General features: G+C 41.4%; 2 protein-coding genes across 5 annotated transcripts in view; one reads left to right on the forward strand and one right to left on the reverse strand.

Moving 5' to 3' along the window:
• Positions 1–15,729, forward strand: part of LOC124049229 (WD repeat-containing protein 37-like) — an 18,441-nt gene extending 2,712 nt beyond the window's left edge. For 3 of the 4 annotated variants that reach the window (XM_046370582.1, XM_046370584.1, XM_046370583.1), the window contains exons 3-15: positions 1,071–1,167; positions 1,304–1,399; positions 1,711–1,775; positions 2,096–2,179; positions 4,980–5,118; positions 5,444–5,515; positions 5,905–5,949; positions 6,131–6,207; positions 6,418–6,652; positions 7,251–7,392; positions 12,359–12,493; positions 13,078–13,192; positions 13,285–15,729. In XM_046370582.1, coding sequence (XP_046226538.1) covers positions 1,071–1,167; positions 1,304–1,399; positions 1,711–1,775; positions 2,096–2,179; positions 4,980–5,118; positions 5,444–5,515; positions 5,905–5,949; positions 6,131–6,207; positions 6,418–6,652; positions 7,251–7,392; positions 12,359–12,493; positions 13,078–13,192; positions 13,285–13,416 — 1,434 coding nt within the window. In that variant the 3' untranslated portion in view covers positions 13,417–15,729. The remainder of the gene's footprint in view (positions 1–1,070; positions 1,168–1,303; positions 1,400–1,710; positions 1,776–2,095; positions 2,180–4,979; positions 5,119–5,443; positions 5,516–5,904; positions 5,950–6,130; positions 6,208–6,417; positions 6,653–7,250; positions 7,393–12,358; positions 12,494–13,077; positions 13,193–13,284) is intronic. The other variant, XM_046370586.1, reaches the window with a different exon arrangement.
• The window catches only part of adarb2 (adenosine deaminase RNA specific B2 (inactive)), a 259,292-nt gene continuing 249,694 nt past the window's right edge, over positions 9,161–18,758 (reverse strand). The window contains exons 12-14 of the transcript XR_006841375.1: positions 16,163–16,228; positions 10,065–10,131; positions 9,161–9,906 (exon numbers count right to left, since the gene is read on the reverse strand). The gene's annotated coding sequence lies outside the window, so the exon portion shown is untranslated. The remainder of the gene's footprint in view (positions 9,907–10,064; positions 10,132–16,162; positions 16,229–18,758) is intronic.

The raw sequence follows: 18,758 nt of genomic DNA on the forward strand, positions 1-18,758 counted from the left end.
CTCTGCCTGACAATGTCCTTGAATTATCAACCACCAAAACTAGAGCTCAGTTTGCACTGACCTGTTGTCTCATCAAGTTTTAATATGGGCCGCTTGTGCAGGTCTGATTAGTCTTTTCACCAGGCCTTTTTGTCTATTGCCAAGACATGCCGGCTCTGTTTATGTACCTAGTCTGCCCCCCCCCACGGCACTAGTTCCACACACACAGGCAGCTTTATAAACGCATATGTAACACACAGAATGCTTTTTCTTCCACACTTTCAATGCTGTCATTATTAGTCAGAGTACGCTGCTGGTTTTAGTGTCACAACTAAGCAGCTTAAGATTCATAAGGGCTGCCGGTTATTTGCTAATTTACAAAGTGTGTAGACATGTTTCACCGACAGAATGTTCAGACAGTTAACAACACTTCAGCAAATTGGTGATTTTGAATGTGTGCCAGAAGAGAGAGTGACAGTCAAGTATTTGTTTTCAGATGGCTAGAGAAATAAGCAGCAGCTCTTAAGGTGAGCTGTCAAACGCAGCCTTTTGAATCCATTGTTTTCATGGCAGCTTTTTACGCTAGTCTGGTGTAGACTGGTGGTCAGCTCATAATGCCATCCTTCTGTGAGTCCAACATGGAGGTAAGTTAGTTGAAATGAGTATGACTAGTTGGGACGCTGGCTGTTGTATAGTTTTAGTTATGTAGCCTAAAATATAGTTATAGTATAGTACAGCTTTCATACAAAGGAAAAGTGTTGGCTGATTAAATCAAGTAAACACAAAGGCTGTGTTTGACAGGAGATAAGTGTGTTGCTTTTGATTTGTTTAAGTGGTGTGTATTTTATGAGTCACCCAACATCCTTTTATATTAGCTTGTTTTACTGTTTGAACATCTTTTGAAACGGTCTTCAAGGATCTGGATTTCTGGAAAGAATTTCCCCTCGAGGATAAATAAAGGAGTTCTGATTCTGATTCTGATAGATGGAATAAACCCCCTACAACAGCCTGATTCCTACTTTTTAGGCCTTTTTTGTCACCTTGTCATCACATTTATTCAAGCACAGATCTTTTCTTGTTTGTCTGTCAAGGACTCCAAGCTGCCCCTGTCCTTACGGAACAATCTCCTTGACCTTTTTGGCCAGATTGAGCGCGAGTTTGAAAATCTCTACATTGAAAACATTGAATGTGAGTAACTGATAGAAAGTACAAATTGGATTTATTTAGAATTCTTGGGGACATACCTTACTGTATTGATCTTCAGGTGTTGATTGACTAACCAGTGTTTGCTTTCTGATGGGCCGTCCCTGTGCTAACATTACAGTACGCCGGGAAATCGACTCTCTGAATGAGCGTCTGACCGGAGATGGGCAGGCTATTGAAGGAGGAGACCCGACCAAAGGAGCTCTTAAAACAAAAGGTACACTGTTTCCTGCATAAACTGTCTCAGTCCTGTTGACCTATGCCTCTGCTTCTTTGGAAATTTAATTGGAAAACTATTATGATAAAACTGATTGTATGACACATGGCGCCGGTTTTCAAAAGTCATGAGCAGCCTCCCGGATAGTACTGGCAACTAATAGTTTGAAACACTAGAAGCTGTCTAACGTTGAGGTGTGCACAACTGCCATAACATTTTATTAGGCCATTAGTGCAGCAGTGATCGCAGCAAATGAGTTAGTCACTCGATGCTGAATGTCATGTAGTGTTCTTTGTCTCTCCGTAACACAGCCAGCCACAGCACCAGTCAACTGTCACAGAAGCTGAAGACGACCTACAAAGCCTCCACCAGCAAGGTACGTCGTGCCCACCTTGTTAGCCTGTTCTATCGAGCTCATTAGATTCATCATCTGTGAGATTATTTGGGATTATTTAAGGGATTAAGGCTGATGATAATGGCAAAGCCCCTTTGTGGATGACGAAGGGGATGGAAGCCTTTTTCTCTTCATCTGAGTTCATGATATGTAAGGAGTGGGTAAACAGACTGTCTGATGTTTTTGACATGCCATTATATAAATATTTTTGGACCTACAGGGTTTAAGGAAATTTGATTATTTGTTAATCACAAAATGACATCTCCTTTTACTTTTTCCTTTTTAATCTTTCATCGATGTAGCGCTTGTACACTTTCCACGGCAAAATAGGTGGACCTCGCAACTTCAGTGTGGCCACATGGGAGTTGTGGGGAGGAGATTCATGGGTAACTTCCCGAATGCTCTCTTTGTCACTAAGCATTATGGGGTACAGCTGTGGGCTGAGTCTGTTTTTAACTACAGTCTGACCTTGACTCCTCATCTCTTCTCTGCTCTGCACCCTGTCGCAATTCATGTGGGTGAACGGCTGCATTTGTAAACACAAATAAACTTGTTTCTTCTATGAATACACTGTCCTTTTGGAAGCCATGCTAGTTAACCTTTTCTTTACAATACATCTGTCAATAGAACTTCAGTTACTTTGGCGACCACTTGACTCCCTTTCCATCAGTCAGTTGTCAAAATGTCAAAACAAATAACTGGTGTGCATTTATAAAAGTCAAACTGTTTTTAAGTCAAATTTATGAGGAGTCAGAAAATGCTCAAGTTTAGTTGGACTGATTCAGCATGTACGGAAATGTGGTCATTTGCTTTCTTGAGTTAGATGAGAACTCTTGCATTCAAACATGTCTATGGAATTCTCTACCCCATTCTCTTGTTTTCCAGTCTACTTATAAAGCGTCCCTCGACATTGCATTTCTTTAAAGCAAAGAAACAATCGGAATGCAGCCAAAGTCTGAGCTAGAAGAGAGTGGGACATAATCCTCTTCTGATCTGAATGTTAGAAAAGAGGATGCACAGGATCAAGGGAAGACTTTTTAGATTAACCTGACAGAACTAGCTGCTATATAATATACAGCTAACCTACCAGTCGGCTAAGAAAAACGACCAAAAACTAATTTTGTTAGGACTGACGGGACTTTAAACTAATGACTTGCACTAACTACATCCTCAGTATACCTTGTCTGGAATGGGCTGTTCTTCCTGATGCACACTGCTCATTGTGTTTCAATGACATGAAACAAATAAGACTGTGTTGTACTGTGATGTGAATGGAAACACAGTGGACAGAATGAGAGCATACATTAACACAGTCTGACTCAAAGGGAACCAGATGCTTCGCTGCTGCGTCTAATGACTACCACTGATCTAAGCTTACTGCTGTGGTCAGCCGTCTGCTTGGAGCAGCATGCTTAGTGCTGGTTATGAGTGCTCTGTGACTGTTGAAACTACAATTCACCCTTAAATTAGTTCATTTGGAAGTCTGCAGTGACCAAAGGCCATGTGTAACTAGAGCAGTAGATATTTTTAGAGGTGCACCACTTGTATCAGCGCACAGATGAACTTGATATTAACACTCCAGTGACACATAGACATAATAGTAAGTAATAAAAACATAGACAATATAATGACCCAAGTAGAATACAATAAAAAGCTGTAGAAACAATTCTTTACATATTAAACAATGCAAAGGCTTTAAGAGTTATTATATAGACCTGTTGAAATATGTTCAGCATTTTCAGTCATCTTGGGTTCGTCAGGGTTGCTCTTTCACCAATTGTGTGATATTCTTGGACAAGATCTCAAATTACTACCTTTCCCCAACCGTTGGAGAAAGGGAAGTGTCTTGTTTGAGGACCTCAGATGACGCGGTTCTGTTGGCTTGATCAGTCCATGAATTCGGCATGCACCTGCAAATCTCTGCTGGAAAATGCTGGATTGCACCATTTGGGACTGAGCTGCTGCCCCAAGTGAGGATGCTCAAGTGTCTTCAGAATTTTCAAGACCCTGAGCACAAACAGCTAAAGTGAGTTTTTTTCCATAGGGTGGCTACGATCCTTAAAATCTTATAGAGAGAGGGTGAGGAACTCTGGAGAGATCTCGAAGTAGAGCCACTGCTCCTTCATGTTGAAAGGAAGGAGCTGAGGTGGCATCGTCCAGCTAGGAGGTGACCCTGAAGTAGACCTTGAAATCAGGAAAAATACTTACCTGTCCTGGGATCACCCCAGAATCACCCAAGAGGAGGTGGAAGACATTGTTGAGGAGAGGGATGTTGGCAATACCTTCCTCTACCTGCTGCCACCTCAACCTGACCACACTTACACTATATAGATAAAAGTATTGGGACATCTGACCATTGCATCAAGAGGGACTAACTAACTATTTCTGAACTAACTATTATAAATATGTGATACAAGCTGTTGAAAATAAAGAAAGGCTTTCATACAGCCAGAACAGAGAGAAAAAATACTGATAGGCTGGTAGAGGAATGGTATGGGAAGAGAAATGAATGGCTGATAATGTTGAAATGCACAATTAATATGCAGCTGTATTTATTATTCATTAGTCTAGTAATCTATTTCTGTTTCTTTTAAACCTATAGTGAATCCATCATTTTGAAGAAAAAAAATGTATGTTTTGGCCATAATTAAGTACCTCGATTGCTCTTTATGACTTCTCACTTAGTTGTAAACTTACAGTTGTAAATCTCTGTCAGGATTGGGATGGTTTGTTGGTCATTTGTTTTGATCTGAGCTCTGTTGTTAAGTTAGTGTAATTAAGTGAGTCAGCTTCATGATACCAGGAAGTAAAGGCCTAACCCCTGCGCCTTATCTGTGTGTCTGTTTTAACAGAGACCAACAATAAACTGTGTCATATGTGTGAAAAAGTGAAAAGCTTCTGGTAGGTCCTTTTAGTCTATAAACCAAATGGATACATTCCTTTGTATTACTGTGTCATAGTCAGCCACATGGTGAGGCAGGAGTGCTCATAAGCTGGGTCATACATATACTGGTATTTAAAGTAATCAGCATTCCCATCAGTTCTTAAGACTCTGTACTGGTGCACCTGTAGTTACGTTAATGTGAAGTGGCCTTTAATTTAGGCAACACTGTGACTGATTCAGCACTGGGAGAAAAGCTCATGTTTCTTCACCATCATGTTCTCCTCTCTTCCCTCCCTGTTCAGATTGTGTCCAGTTTTAAAGCTACCACAGGCTCCAGGGCTCTGTGTCAGCTGCTCAAGGAGTACATGGGCCACCGGGATGGGATCTGGGATCTCAGCGTCACCCGTACTCAGCCAGTGGTCCTGGGCACTGCCTCTGCAGGTACATTAAGGCTGAGTTGCACCAACAGGGGTTCATTTTTAAATCTGATTAAAGCATGGTTTGACTTTAAACTTTAAAACTAGTTTAAAATTAAGAAAGATTACATTTAAACCTCAGTTTAGTTTAGCTCCTTTTTTTGCCACCACATGTTTCTGGTGGTTAGACAGGTTTTTGGTTTACATCAATAAACTTGCTTGTACTAAACATAGATTAGTTTTTAACTGTGCAACAGAGCTGCTTAATTTCATATCTGAACGTTGTCATTTTAAACCTACTTTTGCTAAACTGTTGATACCTTGGTCTTGGCCTTGCTGTCCCCACACAGATCACTCAGCTCTGCTGTGGAGTATAGAGACTGGAAAATGTCTGCTGAGGTATGCTGGCCATGCAGGATCAGGTAATTATTACCAAGAAACTTAACTAACTTTGTTTGTCTACAGCCATGTGGACATTTCAAAATGCATGATTAAATTAGTCTATACAGCATTCCTACTTGGTATACTTGAATTAAAATTTGTTGGTATTAATAATATGTGAATTTCTCCACTGTGGGACTAATAAAGGATTATCTTATAATGTGTCTGGTAATTAGATCAATGTTCTTAAATGGTTATAATGGCCATAATATGTACAGCAAACTATGTCTGTCATTTCTGTTTTTAATCAACACTGACCGCTTAATGTCTTAACACATATACCGACCGGTACTGTTGCCTACTTGCCTTGTTTGACAGTAAGAATACTCAGTGTAACATATGTCTCATATCATTGTTCTCTCACCCACAGTCAACTCCATCAAGTTCCACCCCACAGAGCAGATGGCCCTCACAGGTGTGTATTTGAATGTATTTGTTTGTTTTGGTGAATTAGCTACATTTAATATTCAGCATGTTTGCTCTCTTAATGACTGTTAGCCTTCTATCTTCTGCCTGCCTCTGTTGTATCCAGCAGTTAGTTTTGTGTAGACTCAAACGTGATGCGTGTCTGTTGATGTGTACTTACGTTTCCACAGCCTCTGGGGACCAGACAGCTCACATCTGGCGCTACATGGTGCAGCTTCCTGCCCCCCAGCCACCACCAGATGTCAGTGTGAGTAGCTCTTGCTGTTGAGTGTGTGAGTTGTGAGAGGTGTATTTATTATTATTACATTTACCAACTCAGTGCACATTAAGTATGTTTACAAATCTAAGGTCACTTTGCTCTTTATGGCAAATCAGTCACACCTAAACCAGATGTGTCACTGCAGGCATCGGCGTGCACAGGCTGGACTAATGTGTGTCCTTCTTTGTACACCCATAGGCTCCATGTGATGACGATCAGGACTCATCAGACAGAGAAGAAGGGGAGGTGGATGGCGAGGGCCCTTTTGAGGTTCCAACCGTCCGGGTCGCTACAGCAACTCTGAAGAGCCACCAGGGTGTGGTCATTGCAGCTGATTGGTTGGTGGGAGGCCGCCAGGTGGTGACAGCTTCCTGGGATCGTGCTGCCAACCTGTATGAGGTAGAGACGTCTGAACTGGTTCACACCCTCACTGGTGAGTAAACCGGCTGACACATTATATCATTATTATAATATACATGGCACAATATTATTAATGTTTTCTCATTATGCTGTCATTTTGCACAGCAGGCATGCATTTTGTGTTTTTATTTGTATTATATCATAAATGATGGTCAGATATGATGCACTGCAACATACTAGTGATCCTAAATTACAGGTCACAAAGCAAGTTAGCTCATTGTTTCAGCTCACTCAAACATCTGAAGTGAGAATGGCCTGAAGTTCTTGAAAATGCATGTTGTTTCACAGGAATGCCACAGTGTTCTTATACAAAAAGGCTCACAGCTGCCTCCTTTGTAGCATTCACTGAAGGGGTAACAAGTAACCTGAGCTTAAATGGAAGATTTTTTTTGTTACCTGTTTGTTACCACTAAACAGGAAGAAACCACAGTCCAGTGTGACCACACAATGAAATATAGTCAAAGCAAACTGCACTGCAGGAGTTACTTAGGGAAAATTTGATTTTGGGCCTCCTCTGACACAGTGTTGCATCATTGTTTTCAACACTTGAAAGGAAATTCTGTGTGTCTACATATGGAGTTTAGTCTGTTAACTGTTGTGTTTGCATTCAGGGCACGACCAGGAGCTCACCCACTGCTGCACCCACCCCACCCAGCGCCTGGTGGTCACTTCATCCAGAGACACCACCTTCAGACTGTGGGACTTCAGAGACCCGTCCATTCACTCTGTCAACGTCTTCCAGGGACACACTGAGTAAGTCCGTCTGTAAGTCTGACACCCACACACTTCTCAGTCATTCACTGAGAAGTTAAAACAAGTTTGAGTGATGGCTAGTTTCTGCAATCTTCATTTTGCCCACAGGGTGGTGCTGCAGCATCTGCCTAGTCTTTAAATCCCTCCAGCCGTTACTGCTTTTTCACCTTTTCCTTTTACAGTGTCACATTAATTTACAGACCCTTTTGCTCTAAGCCAAATCCTCCACTTGCCTCTCATTCATTACCGAGCACTTCTCCTCACTTCGACGGTTTGCTTCTCTTTTTCCCCTCTCTTCCTCTCCCTACCTCTCTCACTCTCCCTTGCTCTGCTGTTCATTTATCTGTCCGTTTCGGCACTAATCCTCCACTCTGTGTAATTTGGCACTTCGCTTGCTGTTAACAGTCAATTGCAGACGCTCATTTCAGAACGATGACTGTCAGGCTTGTCTGTGGCTTTCAATGGCAGCGCTCTTAAAAAGGCGTAAGAGGAGTGTGCGTTTGTGTGTGTTTATGTGAGTGTCTACATGTGTGTGCTGGCTGGCTGACTGGTGCTCTCTGGCAGCCTTTGATTGCAAGTGGGGGGATTACATAGAGCTCATTATGTACGACCCCAACATTTATAATTCCTGCAGATCCTACTCTAATTCTCTCCCATAGACAATTGGTGTAATGAGATTAAGCACCAGTGTTCCACAGTTAAGGACAGCTCTCCTCCTCTCCTTGCCTCCATCCTTGCTTCCTTCTCAAAAGGCCATCATTGGTCTGTGGAGGGAAAACTTTTTTGCTTGTCCTTCCTTGGTGCATTTAAAGCAGCAAACTTACACAAATTGCTGCCTGGCCTAAAAACAGTTTGGATATAGAGTGAAAGAAGTCAGAAGCTACTTGCTGTTTAGCTGCAGTTATTGGTGGATAACATTAGTAATTAGTTATTGTTCATTAGGAGTTTTACATGTACGTATATATGTATACAGCAATGCAAGTCCCCTGCCCCAAAAATATTCACTTACACTAATACAATGTAAGACAAGGAAAAGATGCAAATTTTAGAACTTGTGTGGCATCGTTTACTTAAAAACAAACATTTATAACATACAGTTTGATATGATATGATAAAAGAGAAAAAACTCATATATTGTTCATTCTATATTAGCATTTACAGAGGGAGAGAGAGGTGGAGAGAGCGATGAGGACATGATGAGTGTGTGTGTGTGACTATCATAAAAGACACAATCAGGAATCACAAATGCATAATGTACCCCTCCCCATGCTTGTTCCACTTTCCAACTTATGAGCAATTTTTATTTTAATCAGGCCCTCCACCAATAGCAGGTTGCTCTCTCCCTGCCATTTTTCTGACTGATTTTCCCAGAATCTCCAGTATGGCAAGATGATGTGGCATAATAATCTGCACATCCCTCCTGTGTGAGCGGTGTAATAGGTCAAAGAGGTTGAGAGCTAAAGGGGAGACAGCCTCTCGTTTCCTCTGTCTTCACTAGCAACCAGAGCTAACGTTCCCTGACGGTGAGCAGCGACAGCAGCTGAAAGTGCAGCATACACCCTCTGTGCCACCACCCCTCCATAATTTCGGAGTGACGACAACTGCACGTGAGCTAAGAAAAAGGCAGAGAGCAAACGAGAAGTGACAGGAGGCTTGCTCTACAAACAGAATGCCATGTCACGTTTGTCTCTCCTGACCTCGACGGTTTTTAGAGATTGGCGATTGTTGTTGATAGAAATGCACGTGTGTGTGTGTATGTGTGTGTGTGTGTGGTGTGAGCATGCATGTCTGTATGCAGATTTGACATCCTGTCTCTGGAGGAATACGTGCTTGCCAGGTTCTCAGCGACTGTCAGATTTGCTGCAGCACAGCAAAAGTCCCTTAAAAGCTCTTAGTTGTCTGTATCTGAAATGTTGTACATTTTTCCTTTTTGGCATTTGGCTTAAGCTCTCATCCACTTAACATGAGTACATTGTAATATTCCCTGAGATTCTCATATATTTATACATTATATCATTATATTCTTATTATATTCTGAAAGGACACCAAAACCTCATCACTGTAGGACTGCTGTTTGGTGATTGGATGACATAAGTCTCCATAAGATTTTTAAGAGTTTTCATTATCCATCTGACTTGTGTGTGAAAGCTGCCTGACTTACATACACTGCTGTGAGGCAATGAGCTGTGGATGTGGGAGTGATTATTTTCATTGGAAGAGTGTGGAACTGACTACAAGAGCTTTCGTCTTTACTTGAAACAGGGGACCACAAATGCAGTGGGGTGTCTCCTCCATACTTTTGAAATTATTGTGAATTATCCCATGATTGTAGATTAAAAAAAAAATAAAAAATCTAGATCCTTCATGTGTCCAAGAGACTGTTGGGCTTCATGATTAGGGAGAATTACAGCTCACCTTTAAATTCTCTGATTGCAGAGTTGTCCCATCATCCCCTCTGTGTGTGTCTCTCTCTCTCCCTCCCCAGCTGCCTCAGTATCTGAGTCTTGACCTTGGCTGTCAGACACAATGCAGAGGTGCCATTTAGTAACAGTGAATTCTCCCCTCCCTCCTCACCAGTCATTCTCAAAAACCCTTTAACCTTAATCAACCTTATAATCAATTACCTTGTCTGATTGCACTCCCCTACACCTCCACCCAGAAACACCTCCTACCTTTCCTGTCTTTCTCTCTCCCACTCGTATTCCCAGGTGGGCAGTACCCTGCAATGTCAGAAGGTGCCTGTAACGATACAGCAGTTTTCTTGAGCCTCAGCCTCTCTAATAGGACAAAGTTTAGTCCCCTAATTAGCCCTTAACGCCACGTCAATTTGAATTAAGAAGGAAGACAGTTTTACAAAGAAAAGCTAGATGTGGAACTTTGCTACTGTGTGTGTATTTGAAGGAACACTTCTCGACTCTCATATTAATCAAGAATCAGTGGGCTCTTTTTTTTCTTTCTAAACTTCCCTCCTTGAATGAACAGGAACAAAAGGGAGAACAAAGAAAAAACCCTCATAGGAGCCACTGACACACAGTAATAGATTGGAAATATTAAAGGTCTATTAAATGAATGGCTAAGACCTGACCTTAGTGCTGTCATGTGGAGCATCACGGCTGGTTGGATAAAGGCTGTGGGAGGACGGGGATGCTGTGTGCATATAAAGAACATTTCTGCCTTTGGTTTGCGCTGCATGGCTGATGATATGATATTTCAAATTATATTGTGCATTTGGCCTCATTTTTCTTTCTTAATCTTACCAGTTATTTGGTTTCAGACGTTGTGCACCCCTGATCAGAGTTGTGCTGTTTCACACCTGTAACTGTGATGTCAGTGGGACATCAGCTGCTACAGGGCAGCAGAAACCAACATTTCCAGCTGCTGTTAGTCATAAAGCAAGGCAGGCAGCAATAGCCAAAAATATGTTAAACTTGTTATAACATAGGATACAGCATTTCCATGCTTCACGTGTGGATACGTCCATTTCTTGAATTATTTAAAGCTTACACAGAAGAGATCTTCTCAGCTTCCTGGGATATTTGGATTTGGTAGCGGTTGCTGATTGTTTATACAGGGAGCAAGCAGCATGACTATTTGATTTAGGATAGTAAAAAAACTGAAACTGAAATTAAATTCAGAATGTACAAGAGTGAGTATTTGTTTCTGGCAGGATTTAATACTAACATATTCAAACGTGTAAATCCCTTAATGCTATAAATGAGGAGTGAACCAGTCCAAACCAGTGCTACTTTTGCGGTTGCCAGGGGCTAAATGGAAACGCTTTAATAGCACTCAACTAAAAAATAGAAATTTAGAGAAATTGACTTGATAGAAATTAATTTGATTAAAAATAAATCCATATTCAACAGTGTCTTAAAAGAGAAAAATAAAAACTAAAAGTAAAGTAATGAGTAATACAGTTTAGCTTATATAGTTAGCTAAAATTAGTGGATAAATGGTTGTATATTTGTTCTATGAAAACACTTTGTAACTATGTCTACTTTTATATAAACAATAACGTAAATAACAGCCAGTTTATAATCCACTCATGAGAACATATTGTGAAGGGGGTACTTGAACTCAGCTGATTGGGTTGAAGCCAGACGTCGCCTGAAAAGTGAACCCAGAAATGCCTCAGAGAAAAACGCACTGATTCTATTTTTGACGGAGGCTGCATCAGCCTGTGCAGAGCAGGTTGAGTCAGGCAGGAAGTCAGACACAGTGACGGCATCGAGAATCTTGTCAATTTTCAAAGTAAAACACCCTGTGAAAACTCCCGATTCTGTGTTACATCAAAACAGACAAAAGGAGACGCAAATCAACAAAATCCGAGCGAGTCAACAAGACTGGACAGGCAAAACACTCTGCTTCTGCAGCGAGGACAGAACAAAACATCAAATTAAATTTCCCTGCTCTGGTATTTTCTTGTGGTTATCTTTTGTAACATTAGGTTTATTCAACACGCTCGCGAAGTAAAGTCCACGAGACTCTCTGTATATCTCGGTGCAAAGCAGAAAACGTTCTTCACAGCCTCTCAACAGCTCAGACGCATCAATGGTGTGAACATACTCAAGTCCTAATTTAACCCATCGACTTGTTCTGACAGCTTTACCTGTGTGGCAGAAATGTGCGATCTTGCCTGCATTTCTTTTCTCCTGTGGGAAGGTGTTACCTTGGTAATGCTTGTAAGACGTTTAGACCTTTAAAGGCGTTTACATCGAGAGCCATTCAGTGAGAACTTCCTGGTGTTGTACCTGATATACCCTCTGAACATATCACTGTGATGCAAGTGTAGATCTGTCTCATCCTCTAGGTGTATGAGTAATTATAGTGTGGGGGAGAGGGTGACTAGACCAGCTATAAATAAACAGTCACTTCTGAAACTTTCCATCCTTCATTAATTGGAAGAACTGGAAGCACCTTTGCAGTACCTCTCCATCACTCCTCACTGTGTGTCCGTCTCTTGCAGCACGGTGACGTCAGCAGTGTTCACAGTGGGCGACAACGTGGTTTCGGGGAGTGACGACCGCACCGTCAAGGTGTGGGATTTGAAGAACATGAGGTCGCCTATAGCAACCATCCGCACTGACTCAGCTGTGAACAGGTAGGATGAGAGCCAGGATCATTTGTTGCTGCTATTATTATTATTGTTATTTATTTATTTTTGTAAAAATTCTTGGTGGACAAATCAAGTCACTGCAGAATCTGAGAGTGAAATACACGTTACCGTTCTTATATTACAAATCAGATATTGGTTTATCAGTGCTGTCCATCAGTGAAAATCCTGGATTGCTGCATAATTGATGCACTTCAGTGGTGTTACTACATCAAAATTGATTGTTATGTGATAAATTAATTGAATTCCTCAGAAGCAGGTATAAAGATGTTGTCATATTGCTGTATGATGGTGTTCCATCATGTTTGAATCACAAGACAATGGGCCCCCGGCTACAGAACACCTGCATGTGGAGCTGTGCACAAGCTACAAGGACAGAATATCTACCAGAGTGAATTTGTACTTGAGATATTTTAAGTCTAGTGCTGAAATATGTTACAAAATAGTGAAAAGGCAAAATAGTGTAGAATAAAAGACCAGACTGCAGTTGTATACCAGAGCTAAAGTGGGTTAACTGAGGGGTGTTAGCTAAATCTAGCCCAGTTTCAAGGTGTTGTGTCGTGATCTTTCAGGATCAGCGTCTCTGCCAACCAGAGGATCATCGCTCTGCCACACGATAACCGACAGGTCCGACTGTTCGACATGAGCGGAGTGAGGCTGGCCAGACTTCCACGCAGCAACAGGATGGTAGGGATGGGAACAAAGCGGATGGGAACACGGTGTGTTCGACCGATTAATCGAGCTCACTGAAACTAATATTTTGAACGTTGCTTGTGCAGGGTCACAGGCGAATGGTGTGTTGTACGGCGTGGAATGAAGAGAACCAGTCGTGCAACCTGTTCACCTGTGGCTTCGACCGACAGGCCATCGGCTGGAACATCAACATCCCCGCCCTGCTGCAGGAGAAGTGACGCCACTGATACACACACACACACAGCAGAAACACGCAGTAGAGTCGGAGGCGGAGCACATAAACACTGTAATCTGTGGCCTCGCACATGCTCGTATGTCGCACGTGTTTACCCTGTGAAGCATTTTAGTCGTCATGTATTTCTCTGAACTCCAGCTGCTGAGATATGTGATTAAAAAAAAAAATAAACATTGTTCATTATCACGGTCACTTTAGTATAGTGCAGCTATTAACACTGATTGATAAGAGTATAATCCCCTGATGTATCACTCTGTCACCTCGACTGCAGTTCCAACCTGCCAAAACATCTCCTGATGCAGTTCCAACATTTTAAAGTGTGTACGAGGCCACAGATCTGACCCTCCTGTATTTGACCCCTTCATATATTTAGCATGACTTGTGAATCGTGACACGGTTAGACTGATCCTTTCATTCCTAGCCTTTTCTGTTTTAAGGTATAAAAGTATATATTTCACTCCACAGTCACGGGCTGCTGTTCACATCACTGTTGTTTAGTTTAACTGCTGAATGGTTGCTCTTGCATGTAGATAAAACCTGTTTTGCGATTGTTACCTGTAAAGTTGAGAGAGAACAAGTACAAGGCCTGGACAGTTTGTAGAATACAATATGGAGACATTATGTACATATTATGTGGTGGCCTCATTAAGTGACCTGAGTTGCAGGTTGTTGCTATTTCATGGATTAAGTGTCTTTACAGTAATCTACCTTTTGAGGCTGGAGTTTGGCAGAGATAACGTGGTTCTGTGAAATGTTTTTACCCTTTTAGTCAGACTTTGATTATTTCTTATCATGGAACAAAACATATCATATCGAGGCCTGCCAGATTCCCCGTGCAGCGTGCAATGCTGTTGGGTCATTCAGTTGTCTTAAAATGTTTCTGATGTGCTGTCCTGTGTCAAAGCTTTCACTCATTGAGTTTCTGATGAGTCCTTGCCTGTTACCTTTGATGCTTCCAGTTCACAGTTAGCCTCCGTATTTCCAGACTGATGCTGTAACTCTGCCTTGTTCCATGTTTACAGTAGGATTTCATTTTTAAAATATTTTGCCGCTCTGTCAGAATGTGTTGAGAGCATAGCAATAAGGGGAAAACGACTGCACTTCTGTTGTTCACCAATCTTTTGTAGGTCTGTGAACGTGTTCAACATTATCATAATCTAATATTTCCTATAAGTTACAGGTTTAGCTGTCGTTACTTTTAGCTATAATATGCGCCGTATTTATTTGCGTCAGTGAACTGCAGACCCATCCTCTTCAGCCTGTTGCCAGCTCAGAGCCCTGTGTTGCTGTATTGTGTCATTCCCAAGTGAACTTGTTGGTTACTGGTTATTTCTGTGCTTCAGTAACAGCCTGTCAGTATGAAGTTATAGTTTTTGCACTTTGCATTTGAACCCTTAGCCTTGTATTACCTTTTGCACCTTTTGCTGTAGATGCCACTTTTCAGTCCATGAGAGGCACTCTTTATCCCAAATACAGAAGCAATAACCCAACTCCTCTATGTTTGTGGTGCTCAGAGTGAAGCCCATTTCTGTCTTGGAAATCAGTAAATATAACTTGAAATACGCACTGAATCTCAGTTTGAGAATTACAACTAATATTGGGCCTTTGTTACACTCGTGCAATATCCTAAACATGAGGTAATGCTGTCATTTCTGTCTTCAGACGTTCAGCTGATTTCAGTGCTGTAAATCCCACAAAATCTTAATGTACTTGTGTGACTGGAGTACATGTAGCTTGATGTACATGGGTATGCATAACTTGGCCAAAAGTTAGGCTACACACTTAACTGCTGTTTCTACCAACAACAGAGTCGGAATAGATTTTGAAGTAGCATGAATCTAAAAATGTCATAAGCCTATTAAAATGCCTTACCATTGCATTGAAAATGGTGCATTAGCCTTATCCATCTGAGCATCAGTGCACTTTTCCAAATGCTTGTTAAATAACTAATTGTGTTCTACAGCACAGTGCAGATAGGATTTTTATTCCCGTTTCATTCAGGGAACCCAATCTCGCGCCCACTGATATCAATGTCATTTTAATTTGCAGGTAGAAAGGCAAGTCTGATTTTACCCCACATGAATTCTGACTGGGGAGGAAATATGATTTTGGATTGATAAATTAAATTACTGCGTACCAGATTGGAGGGGTAAAAAAAGTGGAGAGGCTTCGCTTCATTGTAGCGAGTCATATTCACCTTAAACTTCATTATGTGATCTACTTTGCATACTTTATTGTGATGGGTATGTGCTCTCTGACACTTTCCAATAAAAATGTGTGATTTCCTTTTACAGTCTCTCATGTCTCTCTCTCTCATCTTTCTGTTCAGTTCAACAAGATGTATCATTTTGAAAGTCACACTTTATTCATCTGGGTGTAAACCCAGTACCTTGGAATAATGATGTCTAGTGATAATGAGTGAGGAAGAATAGGGTGTATGAATACTTGTAGAGTGCAAACAGGAACTCAGTCAATGTGCCCATATGACACTGAATATTTTTAGTTTGTGTAAAGTTTTGTTGCCAAGTTGTCCTCCAGCTTAAGGGAAGCCATATAACAAAACCATATGTAAAGATTTATTTCTCACACATACGCTCTCTAACACCTACACGTGGGTTGAATAAATGAAAGCAAGTTTTAAGCTTCAGTGTATTAACTCAGCTTCTATAGGTCTTTTCACAGGTCTCACAGACATTAATGATGTCACATGAAAAAAAAATTATACTCACCTTGTACTTTTCCTGTTGTTACACTTCTAAATGTCCTTCCCTTTCTGAAGTGTCATTTGCCGATATCTAATTGAAGAGAATGAAGTTAATATAAACAGATTGTTGAAGTAGCACAGGATGAGGCGGCATATTAAAGTGCAACTTTGACAATGTGCAAAGTTTACTGCCCGGAAAACTGAAAAAACAAAACAAAACAAAACAAAAAAACAAGCTGTCATTGTAGATGTGAGGATGTAGTAGCTCATGTTTAATTAGCTACTTCATTACACACACACACACATGTGTCTAGCATAACTGCACTGCAGTAGTGTAAGAAGTACTTTGACCCATAAATTAAAAAGAAAACAACAAAACAAAACTTCACTCTACTCTTTTACACGTCTAATTACGTCTAATAACGTCTGCTGTCAGTCATTTACTTACAAGTAAAAAGTACTTAAGTGTGATTCTGCAGAGAAAACAAATTATGTATGTATGTATGTATGTATGTATATATACACACACACACACATATATATATATAAATATTATGGCATGCCGTTCAGGAAATTAATATTTTAATATATGGAATGAACCTTGAATATATTGAATGAAACCTGACTGATGTCATCATTGCCGCCATCTTTGTGTCTTGAGCTATGTGCAGCGGGCAGCAGAAATTAGTTAGCCAGCACGCAATTGGTTGTAGCAATTTTAAACAATCAAGACTTAATAAACACACTGGCGAATGTTCGGCCGTGCGCAAGAAAGGTGCCAAGACAAAAGAGCTAAGAATAGGTAGGATTTATTTAAAACTAGATGAGGGCTCTCAATAGAGTGTATATTTATGGATGTGCCGATACCGATACTGCGTTAATATACTCGTACTTGTTAAAAGTTCACTGATACCAATCAAGAACTTTATACCCGCTTGTACACACTGCGCGCTGCCTCCGCTGATCACCGGAGCACCGCGAAGACACCACATTTGGATGCGGAATAGAACGAGGAAACACGCGAGCTTCTTCGGTCCATTATATCTTATTATAGCTTCCCTTTAATAACACCAATAGGTAGTGTGTTTTGTATCATTTTTATTGTTGATTAGTCAGTTTTGGCTGGCTTCCACCGCCGCTGCCTCCCGACACGGAGCACCTTAGCTGGATCGACTCGATCGGTGTCATGTCAGGACGGCGGAGAATGAAACCCTCGACCTCCAGCTGCTGCGCGTCCGCAGCTGTGCGCGGTGCTCCGGTGATCAGCGGAGGCAGCGCGCAGTGTGTACAAGCGGGTATAAAGTTCTTGATTGGTGAAGTTTTAACGAGTACGAGTATATTAACGCAGTATCGGTATGAGCGCATCCCTAAATATGCACTCTATTGAGAGCCCTCATCTAGTTTTAAATAAATCCTACCTATTCTTAGCTCTTTTGTCTTGGCACCTTTCTTGCGCACGGCCGAACATTCGCCAGTGTGTTTACTAAGTCTTGATTGTTTAAAATTGCTACAACACGGGCAAAGATTGTACACAGGGGCTGCTGTGCACTGGGGCACTGCTGTGAGGTTGATGCTGATGGCATGGCAACGGCCTGGCCTGTAGGCCAAGATCCACCCCGCTCCCGACTAAAAAGAAAGCTTCATCACCTTCATCCTCTGAAGTAGTGTATTGGGCAGTTTGGCGTTCGCCAGTGTGGCTATTAAGTCTTCACTGTTTAAAATAGCTGCAATCAAATTGCGTGCTGGCTGAATCATTTCTGCTGCCCGCTGCACATAGCTAAAGATACAAGATGGCGGTAATGATGACGTCAGTCAGGTTTCATTCAATATATTCAAGGTTCATTCAATATATTCAAATATTAATTTCCTGAATGATATGCCATAAATATGTATATACATCAAAGGTAACATGATGTAACAGGTATACATGAGCTAAGGTAACGTGTCATTTATCCATCACATTAAACAGATCTCTAAGACCGCCTTCTTTCACCTCTGTAATATTGCTAAGATTAGGAGCGTCCTCTCTCAGAGTGATGCTGAAAAACTTGTCCATGCTTTCGTTACTTCTAGGCTGGACTACTGCAACTCACTATTATCACGATGTCCAAATTACTCTGTTAATAACCTGCAGCTGATCCAGAATGCAGCAGCTAGAGTTTTGACAGGAATCAATAAAAGAGATCATATCTCCCCCATCTTAGCTTCTCTTCACTGGCTTCTGGTAAAATTCAGAATAGACTTTAAAATTCTCCTACTTACATATAAGGCCCTAAATGGACTCGCCCCATCATACCTGCAGGATCTAATAGTCCCATATATTCCCAATAGAACACTCAGATCACAGGGTGCAGGTTTACTTGCAGTTCCCAGAATTCATAAAAGTAGAACGGGAGGACGAGCCTTTAGCTATCAGGCACCCCTGCTGTGGAACCAGTAGCCAATCTGGGTTCGACAGGCAGACACCACCTCCACTTTTAAGAGTAGACTTAAAACCTTTCTGTTTAGTAAAGCGCATAGTTAGCCTCAAACAAAATGTGTAGGGCTGGTAGGCATAGTTACAGTCACTTCTTGATATACGGCCACAGGTAGAATAGGTCTGACTGTTAGTCTCTAGGCCT

Source organism: Scatophagus argus, chromosome 18 (genome assembly GCF_020382885.2).
Source record: "Scatophagus argus isolate fScaArg1 chromosome 18, fScaArg1.pri, whole genome shotgun sequence".
NCBI classification, from domain to species: Eukaryota; Metazoa; Chordata; class Actinopteri; family Scatophagidae; genus Scatophagus; species Scatophagus argus.